Source organism: Pipistrellus hanaki (genome assembly GCF_964339955.1).
Source record: "Pipistrellus hanaki genome assembly, chromosome: 11".
In the NCBI taxonomy this organism is placed as follows: domain Eukaryota; kingdom Metazoa; phylum Chordata; class Mammalia; order Chiroptera; family Vespertilionidae; genus Pipistrellus; species Pipistrellus hanaki.
In genome coordinates, this window is record NC_140513.1 from 23,368,290 (window position 1) to 23,392,289 (window position 24,000).

Consider the following 24,000-nt stretch of genomic DNA (forward strand, 5'->3'; position numbering starts at 1 on the left):
ATATGGCAACAATACATAACCAAGTAGCATTCTTTATTAAATAAACCTAGGTTATCTCAATGCCCTGAAGGAATCAGCACAATGTTCCCACTGCCCATCTGTCCACAGAGTAAAAAATCGAAACCAACCTCTGAAGTATTATTTGTTTACACAAAGGACGTTACATGAGTCTAACTTCAACACATGCAACCATCTTCACACCTGGAAATGCTGTAAATACCAAAATAAAGCACTTACTTGGGAATGAAAAGGCACAACTGATCTTGATAGAAAAATATTCGAAGGCTTTTAATTCTCTGCCTACCAAGAATTAACATTTTACGATCACCCTTTGAAAATCGGGTATTTAGGAACAATTTTGAAGTATTTAAAAACAGTACAAAGCTTATTCACATTCTTGCCACATCGCTCTCACAGATTGCACAGTGATTTCCTTAGGAAAATAGAGCAGCCAAGTTTTCGGTGGGCCCGTCATTGTACGTAGTGAAGTCTTTTGTGCTGAGTCCAGGGTCCCCATCTCCCAGGTGGTCTCCGTGGTGCAGCGACACTAGGACATGCGTTCTTTAAAGAACCATTTCTGATGATCCGAGTTGGTGCAGTCTCGTAGGAGTGGTACGAAGCTGTTGCTGAGCGCCTTCTTCTCAGCCTGAACACACTTCTTGGACTGCATGTGAAATAAAGAACCATCCTGCAAAAGAGCATAGACATTGGACGTTCAAGAGAATTATAAACATTTCTCAGAAAGTATCTTTTTCCTTAAGATGTATTGTGCTCAGGGCAACGTTTATCATTTCATAAATATTTATTGAGCCGAGACCAGTTTGGCTCAGTGGACAGAGCGTCGGCCTGCAGACTGAAAGGTCCAAGGTTGGATTCCAGTTAAGGGCTTGTACCTTGGTTGTGGGCACATCCCCAGTGGAGGGTGTGCAGGAGGCAGCTGGTTGATGTTTCTCTCCTATCGATGTTTCTAGTTCTCTATCCCTCTCCCTTCCTCTCTGTAAGAAATCAATAAATATATTTTAAAAAGAGAAATACTTATTGAGCAGTAAGCGTCTGCATGTGTAAAGGTAATGTCTGTGCAGAGAGAGGGCCACGCATGTACAGACATGTGTCATGCTAGCCTTTCACAGGAGCAGTTCACGGGGTCCTGGACTCCGCTGTCAGGGCCAATGGTGCCACCTGCTGGCTGCTTTTGGGATCTGCCAGATCCTATATCTCAGCTGGACCATTTTCCTTTTCCTTCAGGGAAATCAGGACCAAAGAAAGTCTCTTTATGAATCTCTTCCACTTAGGTCAACTAATTCCATCCCTGGAGATCGCTTTCTCTTATGTATTTAAATGGAGAGTCGGGAGGCTTGGATTTAGTCCCAGCTCAGCTACAGACCAGCTGAGGGAGGGAGCAAGTCACCAGAGAGGAAGTGGGCTCCACAGACTGTGTCAATTCCCAAACTCCCAAAGACCATGATCCTCTTTAAGGCCTCCCTCTGCTCTTCTTTTTCCAAACTGTTGCTGAGTTAACTAGGCAAATCTCTCCCCAGGTCCTGGAGTTTGTCTCCCCTAACCTCTCTTTCCATTATAAACTGTACATCCCCAAGAAATTTAATCATGGCCTGGTGACAAACGGGCAGAACAGTGACATAACCTGTTCCAGAGCAAGAGAAGCTTTATTAATAAAATGAGATGCAAAGGAATCTCAAAAATATTAATCACGGGAACCTCTGAAAGTGCTCATACATTGCCTTTGGAATAATATGGAAGTAAACACAGGGCTGCCTCATTTTATTACACTACCTTGTATTGCACTTCGCAGATCATGTTTTTTGTTTTTTGTTTTACAAACTGAAGATAAGACCCTCCACTGGCAAAAATATGACTTTGAAGTGCTCAGATGATCGTTAGCATCTTTTAGCAATGAAATATTTTTAATTATTGCTCTTTAAACATATACTATTATTAAACATCTCTTAAGACTACAGTATAGTGTAAATATAACTTTTTTATGTTCCAGGAAACCAAAAACTTAACATGACTCACGTTACTGTAATATTTGCCTTATTGCAGTAGTCTGGAACGGAACCCGCAATATCTCTGAGGTATGCCTGGAATTAAGTAAAGCACCCCTCCTCCCACCCTCCTGAATAGACCTTTCCTTAAATGGTCACTGAACTTTAAGACAGTCCGGCTGGTGTTGCTCAGTGGTTGAGCGTCGGTCCATGAACCAGGAGGTCACGGTTTGATTCCTGGAAGGGGCACATGCCCAGGGTGTGGGCCCGATCCCCAGTAGGGGGTGCACAAGAGGCAGCCAATCAGTGATTCTCTCTCATCATTGATGTTTCTATCCCTTTCTTCCTCTCACTGAAACTCATTTTTTTTAAAAAAATGTTTTTAATTAAAAAAGAAGAAATTTAAGATAACATTTCAAACCAATTTTGTAGTTTCTATCTTGCATTGCTGTTCTTTGAGGGCGTACAATGGCTTCCAGTGGAAGAAAGAAGAGAAGGGGGAGGGCACTGCAGAGGGTCACAGACTTTTGGGGTTTGCAGAACTATTTTCCCTCCTTTTTTTTTTTTAATCAGGTAGACAACATTCTGGTGCCTGGCTTTTCCAAGGAGCCTGCAAATTACACCGCTAATCATAACCTTTTCTGCAGGAAAAAGTACCCCAACTCCTACTCCTACTTGGAATGATCCCATTTATAAGCCGTCTAGCTGACCCTTTCCAACCCTGGGGCCGGCCTGGGAATGACAGCTTCCCACGGAGATGAAAGGGAACTAATTTTTTCTTTTGAATTATTTTTCTTTGGTTTTATTCCCTCAAGTGCTCTTTCTGTGAGTCAATGGATATGACTGATTTATGAGTCGCATCACGGGCTGACCGCAAATATAGTGGAGCTAGTGCCCTCCGTGCTTAAAATAACACCCAATTCCAACTCAACGACTATTCCGAGGGAGAGCCAACTCCCTCAGAGAGATCTTTTCTTGGTTATTATACTGACAGTAATGACTAATCTCCAAAGAGCTTCCTAGTCTCAAAAGAATATTCCTGGCCATACATCGAATCCTCGCCAGAGTTAAGACAAGGAGACTATGACTGCCCTCACTTTACTTTATTTTTTTATTTTTTATATTTTTAATATTTTATTGATTTTTTACAGAGAGGAAGAGAGAGAGGGATAGAGAGTTAGAAACATCGATGAGAGAGAGAGTCATCGATCAGCTGCCTCTTGCACACCCCCTACTAGGGATGTGCCCGCAACCAAGGTACATGCCCTTGACTGGAATCGAACCTGGGACCTCTCAGTCCGCAGGCAGACGCTCTATCCACTGAGCCAAACCGATTTCGGCAATCCCCTCACTTTAAAGCCGTGAAAAAGGAGGCTCGGAGAAGTGGAGTGACTTACACCTCGATCTAACCTCCCATCCTTACACGTTGGTGATCTGTTCTACTTTTTTAAACCCCATTTCCTTCTAAAGCATCTACGGCAGGTTCTCTTCCCATTTCGGCCCGCTGCAGCTCAAGGTGGAAGGTGGGGGTGGGGGTGGGAGGAGGAGAGGAGTGGACAGCGTGGGGAGAAGGGAAGCGGCTGACACTGACCCTGGGATCTAGCAGTGCGGCCAGGGCTCAGGGTCACCAGGACCTTCTCCTGTACATGGCGGCATCCCTGCGCCTCCACGCTCCCCTCCGCAGCCCACAGAGGGCAGCTGGCGAGGAAGGAACAAGAACATCGCTCACCTCCTGCAGGATGAACTTCTGGTTCTCCGGGGCCCTGTCCTGGCAGAGGTGCATGATGAGGATCTCTGCTCCGGCCTCCACAGCGATGCAGGCCTCCGGGTGGTGGGTGTTATAGCGGATCTCATTCTGGGACGTGTACTCGAAAAACTAAAAAAGGAGCAGCCATCAGGCGTCAGTTACCCTCGGACGTGGAAAGGGGAATTGCTGGATGAGAAACGGGGGTCACGAAAGCGTGGGAGTCGGGGTCTGTCCTCCGTTGGCCCTGGCCTGGTGGGTCCATCTGCTTTCCTGGGCCAGGGTCCTGTTCTGGTCCTTAGACCCTCCAGTCTTGCTCCCTGCCCAGCTGAGGACAGCACTTAGCTCAGGTCTGCCCAGGTGCCCAGCGAGGTGACTGCCCTAAACACTGCTTTGCAGGGTAGCACTCTGCATCAAAACCTGCCATTCTGTTTAAGAATTAGTGATAAAGAAGTCATCTAAACTGCAGATCTGCTGGGGGTTTTTCCTTCCTTTTTTTTTTTTTTTTTTCTAACCAAAGATGTAAGTGGCAAGATTATCTATAATCGCAAAAAACAGGGAGGCAGGAAATCTGTTATAGCCACACAAAGACATATCAGAGGCCAGTAGGAACAGTATTCTCAAAGAATGTCTATTAACACACATAGGATCAAATTAATGGGAACCGAGAGTGGAAAAACATACAGACACATGAAAACAACCATTTAAAACACATATCCCGAGGCCGTGCCTAAAAAAAGAGGGGAAGCAAATATGTCTTAATCCTTGTGGTAGCTGCTCTGGGTCCTGTCATTCACTACTCACGTCTACTTTTTATACTTCCCAAATGGTCTATAATGAGTATAGATTACTTTTATAATGAAAAACATAGTGAACACTTAAACTTTTTTAAAAAGCACATAATGTCCCCTCGTGTCCCTCTTCAGAGGCCCACCCCAAGGACCGCTGGGGCACAGAGCCTCCCCCGGGGCGCCCCCCGCAGGAGATGAGCACGTACCTGGTTCTGGCCCATCCCGTGGCAAAGGTACAGGATGACCTGGTGGCCCGTGAGGTCCTGTTCGCTGGGAGGGTTATAGTCAAAGCAGTAACCTTTCAGTCCTTTGTTCTGCAGCTGAACAAAATGCAAAGGGGGCCTTTTGGTCCAGATGCATACACCACAGATCCCACCCCAGGCTCTGGGGTGGGGGTGGGGGGGGGTCAGCAGAGTGGGAGAAGCACCTGCCTCAAGAACGGGACTGAAGGGTAAGAGCCCCTTACATTTCTCATTTTAAAAATGCTCTCCATCAGCAGGAATTGTAACCCCATTTTGAGATGACAGACCTGAGGATCAGTGAGGTGAACTTTTTATGACCTGAAAGCCCGAACTCCTCGTTTCTCTTTAATGCAGCCTTGTGACTCCGGTCGTCCAGACACAGCTGGACTGGCGCCTCACAGATATACCACGGGGCTCCTGTCATTACGCATCGGCAAAGGACACCCTGATGGGCAGACTCGGCACTTCCAAGATCACTAGGCCGCCTTTCTAGACTCTAGACACAGCATAATACAAAGAGCCAATGCTGCCCAAGGTACCCCAACAATAAGTGGAGATACCTGAGTCTGAAATCTAGGACCTCTGACTCCAAGTCCAGTGCTCTCTCTCTGTTACTCAACAGCGTCTTATCTAACGTCACCTCGGGGGTAACTCTTGGCTCTAAAACCCTTTAATTGCTCTAAGAGCAAAACGACCAGGGAGCCCTAACTGTTTTGGCTCAGTGGATAGAGCATCGTCCTGCAGACTTAAAGGTCCCAGGTTTGATTCTGGTCAAGGGCATGTACCTTGGTTGCAGGCACATCCCCAGAGGGGGGTGTGCAGGAGACAGCTGATCAATGTTTCTGACTCTCTATTAAAAAAATCAATAAAATATATTTAAAAACAAAAACAAACAAACAAACAAAAAAAACCCACAGGAGGTTCCATGTTCCCTCCTCCCTTCCTGGAGCCTCTGGGGGAAAACATAATACTTTCTGCATTCCTTCCTGGAGAGTTCAAAAAAACCCCTGAACCCTACTGCTGCCCTGGCCCTTGCCTACTCTTGACTAGTCTGTTCTGATGACAGGACTCAGCCATACAGAAGGAAGGATTCCACAGCCCACTAGCTGGTAAAGCACAGCCCTCGGAGTTCCTGAGATCGCTTTGCGGGTGAAGGAGCCGGGAACAGGACACGTCCCCCTGGCTCCCCATGAACTTATGATCAATTTCTAACATCAGGGGGACCAGACACTGCATGCTCCCTCTGTGACACCATGTGAGTGCAAAGCACACCTGTGAAGGGTCTTTGCCAAAAAGATTTCTCCAACTCCAACCACACTTTTCGACCTCACTTCCATTGTAAAGAATATGGGGAGAGGCATAACTTAAAAGTCACCACAAAGAAACAATTAGACAGTCCCCAGGGTGAGGCACTCTCTAGGGCAGTGGCCGGCAAATTGTGGTTTGCCGCTCTGTTGACTAATGAGTGTGCTGACCACTGGACTAGACTAAATGTTACTGCGTAGTTAGAAGCTGTGAGGATTAGGCAATTGTGGCATATTGTGTGCAAAGAGGTAAAGGGTAGTATGACATGGTCAGCAAACTCATTAGTCAACAGAGCGGCAAACCACGGCTCTGGAGCCACAGCAGTTTGCTCTCCACTGCTCTAGGGTAACTAATGCTCTAGCAAAAGAGAGAGAGAGAGAGAGAGAGAGAGAGAGAGAGAGAGAGAGAGAGAGAGAGAGAGAGAGAGAGAGAGAGAGAGAGAAGAAAAAAAAAGAAGGTCTGCCTTAGATCAGAGAGACTTTAGAAGGTGCGGTGACCATATGCAATGTGTAGACCTTGTTTGGATCCCAAAGGGAACTTGCCAAATACTCGGAGAGAAATTTGACCATCTGGGGGAATCTGGATAAGCGATGGATGTTAAATGACACCAAGAAGTTATTATTCACTTGGTTAGGGGTGATCACGGTCCATGGTTTTGTAGGATGATGTCCAAGTTTTACCAAGATTCCTGCTGAAGTTATAGGTGTGAAATGACAATGCCTGGGGTTTCTTTAAGAAAAGAAAACTGTGGGAGGGTGGAGCAGAGGAGAGGGAAAGCAAGAAAGGCAAAATCTTAACAATCTAAGAATCTCGGAGACAGGGCTCATTATACCATTCTCTCTGGTATAATGAGGAATCGCTAACTCAGTGCAATTCCTAGCAAAAGCCAAAGGCACCAGACATTTTAGCTGGCCTCACCCCAGGAACGTTTCTTTCAGGTCTCTTGAAATAAGTGACTTTCCTTGCCCCACCACTGCCTTTGTGGATCCCTGAGCTGGTAAATGACTGATCTGGCCACTGAGATCTGAAATAATGTCATAAGGTGTTGGTAAAAACTAGGACATGGAAACACTCAACGAGCCTCAGTTTCCTCAATATAATGGGAAGTTTAACGTGTCAATTTCGAGATGGCCCTCAGGACTGACCCTCTGGACCTGAGTCCCGAACACTCGCAGGGAGAAGGAAGAGCAGTGGATGAAAAGGGAGAGGAGTTTGGCCCGCGGTCCCCACAAAGGGGCCTTGCTGGCCCAGGGTTTGCCGATCAGACCTGGGGGCCAGGACTCCCTGCCCAGCCTGGGCCGCCTCGCTCACCATCCCGAAGAAGCCAGGCCTGTCCTCGGGCACGTGCAGCTCCGGATACACGTTCTCCAGGAACCACTTGAAGCCCTTACACTGGAGCTTGGCGCGAAGCTGCCTCCTCTCTGTCACGTCCCCAAAGGGCTCCTGGGAAAACAACAAAACCGCAAGCCGCTGAAGGCGATGGCACTTCCTACGGAAGCCCTGCTGCCCACTGCTGCCCACGCACTCACTGAGCTTTTATTGAGCACCTACTGTGTGCCGGGCCCCGTGCAGGCCACAGCGTGCCCAAAGCAGCCTCAGACACCGCGGAGCGCACCGGAGGGAGAGGCTGTCGCACAATCACGTGCGCAGGTGCTCTTGCTGCAGGGAGGTGTGACCAGGTGCACAGGGAAGGACACAAAGGAACCTGCTGGCGGGATGAGGAAGCCACATCCCGGGGCTGCGCTGGATCCCGGGGCCAGCACGTCGACAATGAACGTGTGATCACAGACCAGCAAAATGCCAGCAGCAATCATATACAATGACCTTCCAATTTACCACCGACATCCGACACTCACCACGAATGAAAACCTTACGTGCTCAGTGTATTGAAGTCTAAGTATATACTTAGGAGAGGCTCTGTGCAAAAATTCATGCAGTGTCAAGAAATTTCAACCATTGTACTGTTGATGTTTGGCTCTGCTGACTAATGAGTCTGCCCGCCACTGTTCTGGGGAGTTCACAATGGGAAGTGGCCCCCGAGCACAATGTTGAAGTGCCATGGAATGCTCCTCAGAGTAGGCAGGCTGTGAGGGGCCTGCCTGGGAAATTCTGTGTGCTTAATAAGCTTTTCTCATGCGTAAGTGACAGTACTATCGGCCGTGAGTCCAAAGTAATGAACTAAAAATATATTAAGTATGATGAAACACACAGAAAGCACGGTCATGGTTATGGATTGACCAGTGACAAAAATGTCAACCTGCTGGAGGCTTCCAGGAACCTATCCCTGTATTTCCCACAAGAGAAATGACCCGGTGCTCCCAAACTCAGTGTTTGCGGTGACTATACAGAAAATAATTACTGCAAAATAACGAGAATCAACTGTGAATTATACGTGAAGGAATAAGATCGTCCCCATCCTGTACCGTGAGCACCCCATTTATTTTCCATTTCTGGAACATGGCCCCACCGTGGTCCAGAGGCCAGATTAGCTGGCTTTGTTCAGAGGCGGCGGCGAGGCTGAGTGCAGGGGGCGGGAACTCACCAAGCGGGCATGGGGATTGCGGTGGTAGTAGATCTCTTTGAATTCATCCATCCACACTTCGGCTGCACGGACACTGTTGGCCAGGGCCTTTTTGCGGGAGTAGGGAGCTCGCTTGGGGAACACGTGGCCCACGTGGGAACACGGGTGTGTCTCCAGGATCCCGCCGCACTGCCAGATCTGCACACAGAGAGCAGAGGAGAGGCCGTGGGAGGTGAGCCGGGGATGAGGTGCTGGTCCGTAACGCCTGTGGCCGGGAGGCCGAGCACAGAGGACAGGACGAACACTGCCACACTCTCACCCTCCACGGGGCAGGAGGCCACGTCCACAGCGCCCCCAGAACACAATATGCAGGCAGAGTATGGAAGCAGCCCCAAGACAGACAAGCCCTGGAACCAAGACCCCACGTCCATGCACTAAGCCTCATGCACTTGATGCGTCGCTGACCTCGCTGGGAACCCATTCACTCAGGATGTAAAACACAGGTGGATTACCTGATCTGCTAGCCACAGAGGATAGGAAAGCAGCAAGGAAGAAGAGAGGTTTGGGAGGGGGGAAAAGAGGAGCCTCTAGAGGCAGGCAGAGCAGCCTGACACCTAGGGAAAAGGCAGAAAGACCATTAAGAGCCACTCTACAACTCAACTGTCATCAGGGGCCATTGCATGCTGGGCAAATCGCCACGGAAACCCACTGTCCAGGGGAGGTATGGCCAGGGATGGGGATGTGAGTCCTCCGTGGAAGGCCAAATTCTTGTTCGTTAGATAACTTTTCTTAAGCAGGAAACCATATAAAATATTATTTAAATTTTCTATTGGAAAGCTCACGTTAACACAAGGTTTTGGTGCTTAAAATGCAAGGTTAGTTAACTGGAAAATCCACTGAAAAGCTTAGGGCTTCTCCATGGGGCATCATCTGGGAGTCGTGGATAGCAGAATCGGTAGATGGGTTTACTTCAAAAGGCACATTCCTGATCCCAGCAGGAAACCATCAAGTCTGACTTTCAGGAGACGGTGTCTGGAAATCTGCCTTTTCAACAAGTTTCCCCAACAATTCTGTATGTGCCCAGGTTTGAAAGTTGCTGTGCTAAATAAAGAGGCCACTTCATAAACAGTTAAGCAAACAAGTCTGCAAAGCATGGATTCAGGAGGCAGGGACCGAGTTTTGGTCTAGTCTCTGCCACTCATTCCTGAGCCAGTCATGTCCCCTGCCTGGGCTTCAGCCCTTCCCGCGATAGGACAGGAAAGAACGAGGTGACCTGCAAGGGCCTTTCCTACCCGAAATCTATTTAAAAGTAGGTATTTTTAAAAGTTTAGACAAAAAAGGTAAGCACATCCTCTTTCAGAATTTCTGGATAAATTACCAATGTGGAGGGAAAGTGTACCAGGACCTCATAAAATCCCATCGTTCCCAGAGAGAAAGAGAGAGAGAGAAAGAAAACAGGTTAAGAATAAGTTCAAAGAGAAGACTGGAATACTTACCCTAAAGGAGAATTCGAGGTTTTCTCCGCCCCATACTTCCATTCCTGTATCATAAGACCCCAGGTATTCAAAATATTTCTTACTCACAGCAAACAGCCCACCAGCCATTGTTGGAGACCTAGGAGCATATGAGATCCATATTGCCATGCAAGCAGCACAAAACCTCCAGTTAGTTGAACTCCTTTCCCACCACAAGCCCCTCAGTCCAGTCATGCCTCTCTAAAGAGCACCCTGAGCTCAGGCTCTGCCAAGCACTAAGCACAGGCAGACCCCACAGGCCCTGCCTGGGGACCACAAAGGCATTTCAACAGGCAAGTACATGACTCTGTGCATGACACGTGTGCACTAAGGTGAGGGGCCCAACAGCTGACGATCCCTCCTGAGGGCCTTCACTGACTTGCTAGCCAGATGCAAGGAGGCTCGCTCAGAGAAGTCGACCCCTGACCTGATGACATCGACAGGGGACCGCATCCGCATCCTCTCCCTCTCGGGAACCACGTGCCACGTGAACACCAGCCTCCAGTCGAAACCGCCGATCTGGGGCTCTCCGGAGTTCCCCAGGTACTCGAAGGTGTTCCAGTCGATCACATCAATCACAGGGCACACCACTGCCGACTCCTCTTCGTGGATCCTGCAAACACCAGGACACCTGTTTCTCCATGTGGATGGGCACGGGAGGACCGTTAGGAAATCTGGGAATGAACTCCCCTCACCCTTCCACTAGGAAGGAGGAACACCCTTGTGTCTGCAGCCATGTCAGGCAGGTGACCGCCTTGGGGGTTTTTTAGGGGAAAGTGGGGAACAAGGATTCTGACCTTAATATGAAACATCCCACAGCTTTAATGTTCTGATTCTATCTATGGATATTCCCACTAACCATGACTTCCTCTATGAAAGTCAAAACATCTAAAAAAAATCAAAGGTAATTTTTAAAAAAGAGAAAGCAGATTTTCAATTTCTCAAGACTGCAAAAGGTTCTTTCATTTAATCACAATTAATCATAAACATCAAGCTTGGCTCAGTGGTTGAGCGTCAACCTATGAACCAGGAGGTCACAGTTCGATTCCCGACCAGGGCACATGCCTTAAGTGGCGGGCTTGATTTCCAGTAGGGGGCTTGCAGGAGGCAGCCAATCAATGATTCTCTCTCATCACTGATGTTTCTATCTCTCTCCCCTTCTCCCTTCCTCTCTGAAATCAATGAAAATATATTTAAGTATATATATTTTTTTAAAATGTCAAAAAATAATAATCTCCCTGTGCAGAGATGCCCCTAGACCAAAGAGCCAGCTTTGGAATTAGTGTATAAATTCTCATCCTATTATACACTGTGTGAACGTTAACTGAGTCATCTCACCTCTCAGGGCCCAAAGTGGGCAGGCAAAGTAGGTTTAGTTGTTTGTATGGAAAATGATACAATAATTAATAAATAATAATATAAGAATAAGCTCTGTGTTTCACATACTCATGACAGTACACTTGTTTTTGCCCACCCTGTATGTACACAGAGGGTTAACGTGGGAATGTCCGTGAGATGGCTGGCAGAGAACCTAGAAAGACTGCTGTTCTTTTCTTTTCATCTTTATTATTGTGAAATGTTACACACAGTGGGATAAAACAGCTATGGTTTTCTGTTGCATGCATCAGCCTGTGTGTATGCTTTAGCTAGTTCCTCTACATTCATTATTACAAGCCCAACCATCCTTCGGCATGCTGCTAGAGTGTGTTTTTTGTTTTTTGGATTTTTTTTTTTTTTGCATTTGATAGCATATCAGGAAAAATGAGCTGAGACTGGACTATGTGTGAACATTAGACTTCTCTGGGTTACCTTTTAGGGTCTTTTATCCGGAATCTGATAACTAAAAATCATTAGTCACACAAAACAATGGCGAGAAGAAACAGAGATCACCAAACTTGAGCGATAAGGGTTTTCAGAATAGCACCAGAAATGAATGCCATTATAAATGACACTGAGGTAAGAATTAGGAGTTTGGGGAAAATCACACCGTTCCGGATGGATTATGTGAGACAAAGAACCAAGCTCCTGAGTTCACCAAATTCAGGAAATTGCAGAGTGAGTATCTACCAATGCCCAATTCTTTAAATAAATTGAGGGCATTATTAAAAGGGGCGAGAGGAACAACGGCAGACCTGCTGGGCAGGTTCAAAGATGCTGCATGGCCCCTAGTAAAGACCCCGAGGACTTGCGACTTGTGATCAAGCTGGTTGGAACCATGGGTAACTTAAATTTTACAAGAAAGAAAACTGGGGAGTCAGCACTAGAGTGGACTCCGAGTCACGGTTATGGAACGTGCAGGCCGAGGAGCAGAGTGCCCCCTAGAGGCACGCACTCCTGGCATTTGGGCAGAACCATGTTTCGCTGTGCAGGCTGCACACACTTCAGGATGTCTGGCATACCTGGTTCCCAGCTCACAAAATGCCAGGAGCGCGACCCGCTGGGCATGACATCCGAGAACATCCAAAAGCCCATGGAAAGAAGGGGCTATGTTCCTGGCTGGGACCACCTGAGAGACATTGCCCACCGGCAAAGGACTTGTCCCAGGAGCCCCTGAACCCAGGCGCCCCACGGCCTCTCACACGTGGTGATCGTCTGTTTTTGCTTCTGTGTGGTACGGGGACCCTCCCCACGCGGACGGCTCACGCACCTCTGCAGCAGTGGCTCCAGCCAGCCCTCGTGGCACTCACAGTGGCAGTCCAGGAAGGTCAGCACTTGGCCCTTTGCCACGGAAGCCCCCAGCAGCCGGGCTCGCACCAGGCCCTCCCTCTTGTTGGCGCGGATCAGGCGCACCTTGGGCAGCTTTGACAGCTCATTGGCCAGGCGTTCCTTCAGGTGCTCTGGGGAGGCAAACGGGACAATGAGGGACACACATCCCAAGCCAGGTCCTTTCAGGGCCATCCCGTTCCCCAAAGAAAACCAAACAGACGTAAGCCTCCTTTGCTCTGCCACCTGGAACACGCTCACCTCGCCCAGAACCAAGGCTGGAAGCGCCCCAAAGGCCAGGGGAGATGGAGGGGGAGGAATTCCCGAACCACCAAAGGCCTAAAATGGGTGACATGTGTGCAGATATAGCTCAAGAGAGCTGTTACCCCCAAAATACAGTACACCTTGACTTGTGAACATTTAAAAATAAAAAGCTCAAGAACCACCCAACCATAAATTCTCTGAAAAATTGTGTTAATATAAATTTGTTAATGTATGTTAATGAATTATGCAATATGCTATACGTTTTTAATTTACATGGAATCATGTTCATATACGTGTTGTTATGACAGCTATATTATTATAGTTATATGAATGCACATTTTATTGTAGGATGTTATGATAGTTCTGTTCATGTAAATTTTCTCACAGTAGCATATTTCAGTTGACACCGTAATAGCAGTCATAACAATGGCAGCTAGCCTGAGAGGGCCAACTGTGCTCATTGCTAAGTGATTTATAGGATTCTTACAACAATCCTACAAGGTAGGTACCACTATCACTCCCATTTCATAGAGGAGACCACTAAGGCCAGAGAGGCTAAGGAACGTGTCAAGGTCAGGGTCACAGAGCAAGTGAGCTGAGGGCCCATGATTTAAACCCACGGACTCTGCCTCCTTGAGTCCACAGGCTTAACACTGCTTCCCAGAGCTTTCTTGTGCACCTTCTGATCTTTATTAAATAAATCTACAAGGTGCCAGGAGAACATCCTCTTTTGCTAACGAGGAAAGGAGTCCTTAAAAGTTGAAAGGATGTGCCCACAGCTAGTGCTAACCCCAGACTCCAGACCCCATTCCCAGGCTCTGGGCCTGGAGGCCCCGTCTCACGCCCCTCAGTGGTCAGGGGGGAGGCTGGTGGGCACCCCTGGGGCAAAATGAAAATGAGAGAATTTCTCTACATCCAATGGGCTTTGTCTCAAGGTCTTCAATCAAGAAAGGGGAAATTTTATAAAATGTTCTAGGTTGCTTCATAGTTTGAGGAAATGTTTCCCTAAACATTCTTGCCACTAAACACACACACACACACACACACAAGTTAACACTCATCAGTTGTTGTTTTTTTTCAATCCAAATATAACTGCAAGTAAGTTGATGGTAGGAGCAAGACAGACGACTTCCCACACAAAAGGTAATTTAGGACGGTGACCAGGGAACACCCCCACCCGTGGCCTCCTGCACTCAGTGTGGATTTGGTCAGCTTTAATCTGTGCTGAACTGTCTTCCCACGCCCCCGAGGGTGCCGCCTCCTGGAGCTCAGACTGACAGTGCGGGCAGGGCGGGAGGAGGCAGGCAGGGCGGGAGGAGGCAGGCGGGACTCGCCCCGCCACTGTGGGCTGAGTGGGCATCTCACCCGCTTTACAGGCTATCAGGACGGGAAAGGGGAGCTGTGGCCGGCAGCACGTTTATGAGGGAACTGAGCTGTGCTGGGAGGGGTCTGGACCGCGTTCCTGCCTGCCACGGAGTCCCATCATTCCTAGGGAGTGCCCAAAGGTAACATTTTAAACCTGCTATTTCCTTCTGAATGAAGACGTGGCTATTTCCTTCTGAATGAAGACGTTTCATGAAGTCTCGGCACTTTATAGTTTAACATTTCATAAAAACAGAAGTTATCATTTAACAAGTGCTAACAACATACCAGGCACTGGTGCCTTGCTTTATCACATTTAACCCTCGCAACAACCATACAAGGTAGGAAATATTATTTTATTTATGTTAATGAATTATCCTATCTAATAATAGAGTAATATGCAGATGGACCATCACTCCAACATACAATAGCTGCCCCCATCTGGTCAAAGATCCTGCCCCTATGTGGACACAAGATGGCCACCACAAGATGGCTAGCAGGGGAGGGCAGTTGGGAGGCGCCAGGCCTGCAAGGGAGGGCAGTTGGGGGCGATCCACCCTGAAGGGGAGGGCAGTTAGGGGTGGCCAGGCCAGCAGAGGAGGAAAGTTGGGGGCAAACAGGCTGGCAGGAGAGCAGTTAGACATCAATCAGGCTGGCATGGGAGTGGTTAGGGGGTGGTCAGGCTGGCAGGCAGAAGCGGTTAGGGGCAATCAGGAAGGCAGGGAAGCGAGCAGTTGGGAGCCAGCAGTCCTGGATTGTGAAAGGGATGTCCGACTGCCTGTTTAGGCCCGATCCCACTGGGGCAATCGGACATCCCTCGAGGGGTCCCAGATTGGAGAGGGTGCAGGCTGGGCTGAGGGACAACCCTCCCCTGTGCATGAATTTCATGCACCAGGCCTCTAGTATTCATATATTTTAAAACAGGGGGCTAAAAAAATAAAAATAAAATAAAACAGGGGCTGAAGCAAGGTTGAAACTGGTGATGCTCCTTGCTCAAGGCTGCATGGCTGCGAAGTGTTGGAGTGGATTCAAGCCCAGAACAGTGTCCACAGACCAGGAGGAAGGGACAAAAGGCAACGGGGATGAGTGCCTCCGCCGTGCTGCTGCTACCTGAGGGTCTGTCCTGTACATGTGGGTATATACCTGATCTCTCTTCTTCCTCACCACGACCCTGAGGCAGGGGGGGATAAACCCGTGAGACACAGGCTCAGAGAAAGACACGTGAGCAGGGGCTTGTCCTGCGGCCCATGGAACCCCAGTGCCTAGAACAGCACCAGCACACTGCAGAAACTCCAACACTGTTCGCTGAATCATGAAGGACCAGCCCTGGGCTGCATGTGAATTGCCGGACCCTAGGCCACGGGTCAGGCCTGCAGGGACGCTGACTGCCCTGTCGATGGGACACCTCTCCCTCGCTTCGGTGCTTTTGTCTGGGCTGCCCCCTGTTTTGATCTCATCTCAAACTCAACACGTCAAAAACCAAACACCCCTTTCCTCTCGCAGGCCTGTTTCTCCTGTCCTGGGGGCTTGTCCAGCTCTCAGATGGCACCACCATTCACCAGGGAACCCCTGCCAGAAGCCCACGGGTCCTTCTTGCCCCTCAGCCAGTCTCTGGCCCTGCTCCCATCCTATCCCTCCCTTTCCTCTGCCACCACCTGACTCCAAGTCGGCATTTCTCACCTGAGCCACCCCAACAGCCCCCTGGCCCTCCCCTCCCAGCTCCTCTGTACACCATTCTCCGCAGTCCAGCCCAGAGGGATCCTCACCAACAGCTCTCCTGCTTGAAGTCCTGCCTCGGCTCTCCCTGCCCTTAGAACAAAGTCCCAGCTCCTTGGCTTTGGGCTCTTGCTGCACCCTTCTCCTCCCTGCCCTCTCTTCCCTGCCCTCTCCCTACTACTCCCCAAGCAGCTGGCCCTCCATCCTTCCCGGACCACTGGCAGGTCCTACACAATCCACACAGCACTGCATCTCCAGCCTTTCCACATCTATGCCCTCCACTGAAACACCCTCCTTCCTCCTTTGCTGTCCACAGACTATTCGACCTTGGAGGCTAAGGTCAACCACCCATCCTGAGCACCCAGCAGACTGAGTCCCTTTCCCAGGCTTCCTGGAGCACCACGTGGTAGAACCCTCTGTCATTACATCTGTGCCCCCCCTCCCCTCCAGGCTCTGAGCTCCCTAAGAGCAGGAGCCGGACACAGAGGGACACAGGAGGCCTGTCCTTACCGGGCCTTGTCACACGCTCACCTCCCAGGCACTGCCATGGAGAGCTAGGCCCCGCCGAGAGCCCGTGTCAGGGGCTTACCTCGATCGCTGTAGTCATCGACAAGGATAACTTCCTCCAGCAGGATGTCTGGGGACGTCTCGAGGACACTGTACACTGTCCGAAGGAGAGTTGACCAGGCTTCGTTATAAAATGCTATGACCACGGATGTTGTGGGCAACTGATCATAATCATATTCCTTTTCTTTGCACCTGCAAATACAATACAGCTTCAGGAATGGAGAATCTACTGTTGATTGGGTGTGTACCCGGACAGGTGGGTGCTGGGGATGGGGTAGAGGGGACATAGGTTAAGACCAGATGATGGGACTGATATTTTCATAGTGTTCCCTTCCATGAGCCATCTATTCTTTTTTTTTTCTTTTTTTTTTTTCTTTTTTTTTTTTACAGAGAGGAAGGGAGAGAGATAGAGAATTAGAAACGTCGATGAGAGAGAAACATCAACCAGCTGCCTCTTGCACACCCCCTACTGGGGATGTGCCCGCAACCAACATACATGCCCCTGACCAGAATCGAACCTGGGACCTTTCAGTCCGCAGCAGGGCCATCTACTCTGAGGAGAGCCAGCTGCCATGCAGTGAGGATGGAGCTGCTCTGAGCCTATGGAGAGGTTTACAGAGTGAGAGACCGAGGCCTCCCCGCTACAGCCAGTACAAACTTTCCAGCATGGGATGTGCCTTCTTTTTTAATTTTTTCTATTTAATCCTGACCCAATGAAATGTTTTTATTAATTTGAGAGAGAGAGGAAGGGAGAGAGAGAGTGAGGTTTTTGAAAATGAAGTTTATTCAATTTAAAGAACTGTCCTTTAGTCTGAAGTGACAACCCTCCTGTTCTGGATTAAAATTTACTTCTCACAATAATAAGCAGGAGGGCAGAAAAAGCTCTGCTTGACCGAAGAGAGCTGGGACAGGATGTCAGCCCCTCCTCAAAGTTTTTGTTTTTGTGTTTCCATTTTGTGTTTCTTTGACAACCCAAAGCCCAAGGCCAATTTTCTCAATTGTCTGGGTGGGTTCTCTATTTGAGTCCCCTTCAACCACAAGAATGCTGCATACCACTGTGGCAACACACACTCAGAGCCTTAAAATGTTCCTCTTCTCTTTGATGTCATATTACTATATCTAAGAACTTCTCACCTAAGGCAATAATCCGAGATATCCTAAAGGAGGCTTGTGGGGGAAAAAAATTTTTTTGCAACATTATTTATAATAGCAAAAATCTCTTGACAATTTCAATGTCCAACAAGAAATTGTTAAATAAAACATAGCATGGCTGCATGAAGAAATGCTACATTGGCCACCCATAACCACATCTTCAGAGGATATCCTATATAATAAAGAGGCAATATGCAAATTGACCCTCACACCATCACAAGATGGCTGCACCCACAGCGGAGGCGGGGTTCCCGTATTGAGCGATCTGCAGGGACCTGAGGATGCACGGTGCCGGGCTGGGTCAGGGTACCTGAGGCTGCGCCCCCACCCAGCAGAGCTTGACTGAGAACCTCAGCCATGCCCCTGCCCTGGTGCTGAGCCTGGGGACCTCAGCCATGCCCCTCACCCCAGTACCGGGCTGGGGGACCTCAGGCTGTGCCCCCACCTGGTGGGGCTTGACGGGGGACCCCAGGCCATGCCCTTTGCCCTGGTCCAGGGGACCTGAGGCTGCACCCCCTGCCCTGGTGCTGGGCCAGGGGACCTCAGGTTGCATCCCCTGCCTGGTGGGGCTTAACAGGGGACCTCAGGCCACACCTCCAATCCTGGCACCAGGGCATAAGAGCATGACGACCATTTGCATATTAGCTCTTTATTATATAGGATTCAGGTTAGCACATTGAAAATTCCTATCCTTTGTAGAACAGGCCAGGGAGATCATAATGTCCACTGGTGTGTTTTATCTGCCCAGATTCCTTTCTCCTTTCTTCACAGTAATGCACTGTGATTCCCTTCCAGAAACTATGCCTCCTGGACTCTCAGTCTGTGTGGTTACACACACACACACACACACATATTTACATACACACAGTCCTCTGGCAAGGTCAAAGACTCCAGGCCTGACCAGTCAACATTTTCTGATGATACCCACTGAATCCCTGACACCAGGGCCCAAAATAATCTGAACCCAGTTCTCATCCCAGACTTTTCTACTATAGAAGTCAATGTTTTCTTTTATATTTAAGTCTGTTTCCCATTGGGTTTTCAGTCCCCTTCAACCCAAAGATCCCTAACAGAGAAAAAGTATAACAAAAAGAAAGCATAAAATAAGATGGTATAATTAAATCCTAAAGTATTAATAAGCGTAATAAATATAAATAAACATGACTATCTGGTTCAAGTCAAAGACTGTCAGTCTGGGTTTAAAAATAAACAAACACATAATTCAACATGCTAGAGACACACTTCAAACTTAATTACATAGCGTGAGTGGGAAAACATATCATGAAAATACTAACAAAACTAAACACGTTCGAAACTTAAAGAACTGATTCAGAGGGTCACATGATGAATCTAATAAGAATAAAATATCTAGCCGACTACAGCCTTGTTGGAGAAGCAAAAGAAGCAACAGTCTTATCTCCACACGATAGGTGATGTTTTCCCAAAGATAATGTTATCACAATAGAATGGCAGGCTACCTCCCTGCAAAAAGAGAAATTCTAACCAATTCCCTCCTGCCAGCTCCCGCAAGACACAGACATTTTTGCTAAATTCCTTAATTTGAGCTATTTCGAGACTGTCATCCCAGCACCCAAATCCTGTTCCCTAAACTTAGATGCATCAGCAATTATGGTATTGATAAGGCTAAAACCAGAGCAAGCATTTTAAAAATGCAAATAGCTGTGCATTATTTAGACACGTTCCTAACCAGTGGCTCAAACTCCTCTGCTGTGGCAGAGAACCCCTGATGCTCTTATGTGTGGCATCCTCATCCAAGTGCCCATGCAAATGCACTGTCACTCAACTCTTCTCTCTGCCTAAATAAGTCCGGTCGCAAATGAGAACGACATTCTAGCGATGATCTCAAGGCTTCTCTGACCTGGGAAAACCAAAACTTTCCGCAAATATTGGGAGTGCAAAATGGTTAGCAGTCACTTACTTGTGACACGTTTTCCAATGGCTGTGATGTCATCACTAGTTTCAACTGCACTTGGTCTGTTTTTAATCCCCACTTTGTCTAATTCTGGTATTCCACACCCTCCGAAGCACGCACCCACCCTTAATCTTCCAAGTGAAGAATCCTCAGGCTCTCAGCCAGTAGCTTTCAACACTCGTTGACATCAGCCTTAGCCTAGGCTCTACCCACAGAAAATTACATTTAATTGTTCTGGGGTTGGTCTCTGGAATCAATCTTCTTAAGTCTCCAAAGGCCACAACCCCAGCTAGCTGGCTTCCCACTGTGGCCGGCTGCCATCTCAAAGTGCAAGTTCCCTCTCCCGGCGACACTCAGTTGAGATGGGACTTGATAAAGAGTTTTGCAAACCCTACACTATATCCCCATGCAAGGAGTCCTTGTCATCCTCCATCTCTTCCCCCTTGGTTTGGTGCTATAACTAACAGAAATAAAGCTGTGCCCTAATTCACGTAAAGTGTTAAGACTCAGACGAGCTGGGGTCTACAAAAAGTTTTAAGGAATTAGAACCAACACTCCTAAGTTTTTCTCTCGGTCTGGAATCAAACCCGAAGGAATTTGAACCTGACCCCTGCAGTCCACAGGCTAATGCTCTAACTACTGAGCAACCTGCTGGGGCCAATATGTATATTTTCAAAATATATAGATAAAATCTAGAAGGATGACAACAAAATGTTAATGGTGGTTCTCCCCAGGGTGGTAAATTTATAGGTGATTTTTATTTTCTGAACATCTATTGTATTTTTTTTTAATAATTAAAACAGATAAATAATTGACTCCACCCAAAAAGGGAGGAGAGAATAAAAGATCTGGGTTCTAACCATGGCTGGTGTTGCTCAGTGGTTACAGCATCGGCCCATGTACCAAAGGGTCACGGGTTCTATTCCTGGTCAAGGGCACATACCTGGGTGGCAGGTTTGGATCTTAGCCTAGATCCCAGAGCATGTGGGAGGCAACTAATATGTGTCTCTCACATTGATATTCTCTCTCTCTCTCTCTCTCTCTCTCTCTCTCTCTCTTCATCTCTTTCTCTCTCTCTCTTTCCCCTCCCTCCCTTCCTCTCTACCTCCACTCTCTCTAAATATCAATGGGGAAACATCCTCAGTTGAGGATTAACAAAAACACTTAGATTCTAGATCCGCTCTCCCCAGATATGAGTGTTCCTCTGGCTTCTTCTCTTAGTTGAGACTGGATGCAGCCTCAGGGCCTTCCCTCCTGTAATATTCAAGCTTCTTAACAAGCCCTCTGCTTACTAATTAGATTCCCAAGGGACCATCTCTCCCATCCAGACTGGAAACTCATAGTTTGCCATTCCTCAGGCTAAATCTAAGAGCTTGATTAAGTCCTCACCCCTGTACGAACTACAAAAGTGAATTTCCAAGGAAGTCCCTGACACTATTAGTCACACCAAAGTTATCCCTCAAGGCCTGGCGGGGCTGAGCCCAACAGAGATAAGCACGCCTTTCTCTCCAGCTGGGCAAGAATAACCCAGCAGGCCTTGCAGCAGGAATTAAAGGCTGCAGGTATTCATATTCCTTATCATGCTGGGTTTGGATTAACTTCCCAGGGTCAATGCCACAGCAGGATCTATAAGCAAATTCTGATAGGAGACGGGCAGCCGCGTCACCATGGAGACAGGATACCATAGGGCATAGGTCATCCACAGCTATTTCAGAACTGGGACAATAAAGGAAGTTGGGATCCAGAAAAGAAAATCTTTATGACCAATCCCTAGGAGACTCTGAGAAGTGGCCTCCTGAGTAAATTGTTAGCAACAGGGAAAGGAACAAGAATTGAGTACACAGTGTGTTCCCAGGTGTTAGGTGCTTTATTACTGCCTAGGCCAACACTCTAATCATTGTGCACACCAGCCAGGGCTACTCATTCCCTATTTTGCAGATAAGGAATCAGGCTCCGAGAAGCTAGATAGCTTGCTTAAGATTACAGAGCGGATGGACAAAGAGTGAGAATTTTATCTCACACGGGCTGGGTTTGAACCCTGGAAAGCTTCCCTTAGACCAGTGGTCGGCAAACTCATTAGTCAACAGAGCCAAATATCAACAGTACAACGGTTGAAATTTCTTTTGAGAGCCAACTTTTTTTTAACTTAAACTTCTTCTAATGCCACTTCATCAAAATAGACTCACCCAAGCCATGATATTTTGCGGAAGAGTCACACTCAAGGGGCCAAAGAGCTGCAGTTTGCTGATCACAGCCTAAGACTGTCACTCAGTGAGCACCCTTAGGTTTCAAAGAGATAAACATGCCTTCAGCCATTTGGATGTTATAGAGGGAACTACTACTTTAAGAAGTCCCAACGAACTTCTCAAAAAGATTAACAGGGCCCAAACCGGTTAGGCTCAGTGGATAGAGCATCCACCTGCGGACTGAAAGGTCCCAGGTTCGATTCCCATCAAGGGCATATAGCTGGGTTGTGGGCACATCCCCAGTGGAGGGTGTGCAGGAGACATCTGATCGATGTTTCTAACTCTCTCTCTCTTCCTCTCTGTGAAAAATCAATAAAATGTATTTAAAAAAAAAAAAAGATTAACAGGGAAAGTGCCTCAAGCAAAAGCACCAAGCTAGATGCGAGCAGATCCCAAAAGATAGGGAGGTGCAAGTCCATCCAAACTTTGCAGAGGCCACCACATGCAGACATTCATTCTCTCTCTGGCCAAGGCTCCACAAAGCAGTTCCCTTGAATCCTGAAATCAGTGCCAAGAGAACCAAGAGGGTCACAGTCCCCACCCAAGTTCCACCACTTTCTAGTTGTCACCTATCCTCTCCGGGCCTATTTCCACGCCTGTAAGTTAGGAAAGACAAGGATCAGGGAGAAGTAGCAGGTGCCTGACCCACACAGCAGGCTGTCCAACCATGAGCTCTCTTTCCCTCAGTCTTTAAGGAGGGGGATCAAGCAGGGAACTGAGAGATTCCCATCAACTGGGGAAAAGAGAGAGAAGGCTGGAAGGGCTGTCCTCCTGCCAGCGTGTCCCCTTCTGGAAACCTGGGCAGTGGGCACAACCTGCCACGCCAGCCGCTCTAGGAGGAACTGGGCCTTGGACCATACAGGCTGTGGGCCTGCACCACCCGCAGGAGTGAAGTGGGCTGGCTAGACCACAGCCAGAAGGCGCCCTTCCCACCAGCCACTCCCACCTGCCTTCCTCCTTCCAAAGCTCAGGTGAGAGGGAAGTTCTGACGTGGCTGGAATCCTTCATGGCCCAGGCGCACACATAACTAAACGGAGCCTGTCTCGAACCCCAGGAGTCCTTGGCGTCGTTGCCAAGGCAGGATGATGCTGGCAGAGCTGCTCTGAGGGTGCTGTGGCACCCAGGAAGGGCACCCAATGGGGGGTGGGGGGGGGTCTTATCTTAAACCTGTCGGCTTAGCCCCGACCCCCCACTTTTCTGGACCGAATGACAGACAGACCTTCTGAAGAGGGAGAGAGCCAAGAGCCCTATATAGGAACAGATGCCTCAATTTCTGACATTTTCCTGTTTGCAGTTTTTAAAACTTTATTGCCCCTCCCCCCTCCCATATGAACCCTTCCCCTGCCAAGTCCTAAGAAAGACTCAGGACCCCCCAGGTATGTGGAGACCCCACTGCCACAGGCCACCGCACAGATGCGGGCACGGAGGTGCGGGGACCGGGCGGGCAGGGCTCCGCGGCCACCTGCGGACTCACAGCGGGTTCCAGCGCTCAGGCAGGCGGCGGTGCAGCGAGATGCGGTCGCTGAGGTAGGTGTTGATCTGATGCAGCCGCACGCTCTCCTCCTGCAGCCGCAGCTCCTCGCCCTCCAGCTGCAGCCGCACCGCCTCGCCCCGCGCGCCCAGAGCGCCCTCCGGCACCGGCGGCCGCGGCAGGACCGGGTCGCGCCGGCCGGAGCGCGGGGGGCGCGGGGGTCTCCGCTCGGCCGCCCCGGCCCCGGCCCCGGCCCCGGCCCCGCGATGCGCCCTCAGCACCGAGCCCAGCCCGGCCAGCGCCAGCAGCGCCAGCAGAGCCAGCAGCGCCTTCCGGCCGCGCTTGAGCCCCCGTGGGCAGCACCGCCACGCCGAGCGGCCCCACATGCGCCCACCAGCCGCTGCCAGCGCTCGGCGCGCCCCACGGCGGCGGGGCTGCCGGGACCGGATCCCGGAACAGCGCCGCC

The 24,000-nt window shown here is 49.0% G+C and overlaps 1 protein-coding gene across 1 annotated transcript; it reads right to left on the reverse strand.

Annotated features, from left to right (window-relative positions):
* Positions 1-263: 263 nt before the first annotated feature.
* On the reverse strand, positions 264-24,000 carry GALNT12 (polypeptide N-acetylgalactosaminyltransferase 12). The gene is made up of 10 exons (XM_084898736.1): positions 23,538-24,000; positions 16,755-16,924; positions 12,768-12,957; positions 10,548-10,733; positions 10,103-10,220; positions 8,628-8,804; positions 7,397-7,528; positions 4,745-4,858; positions 3,733-3,879; positions 264-688 (listed from the first exon to the last, which is right to left on the reverse strand). Exons 1-10 carry the CDS (start codon positions 23,918-23,920, stop codon positions 548-550), a joined length of 1,758 nt encoding a protein of 585 aa, XP_084754862.1. The 5' UTR covers positions 23,921-24,000; the 3' UTR covers positions 264-547.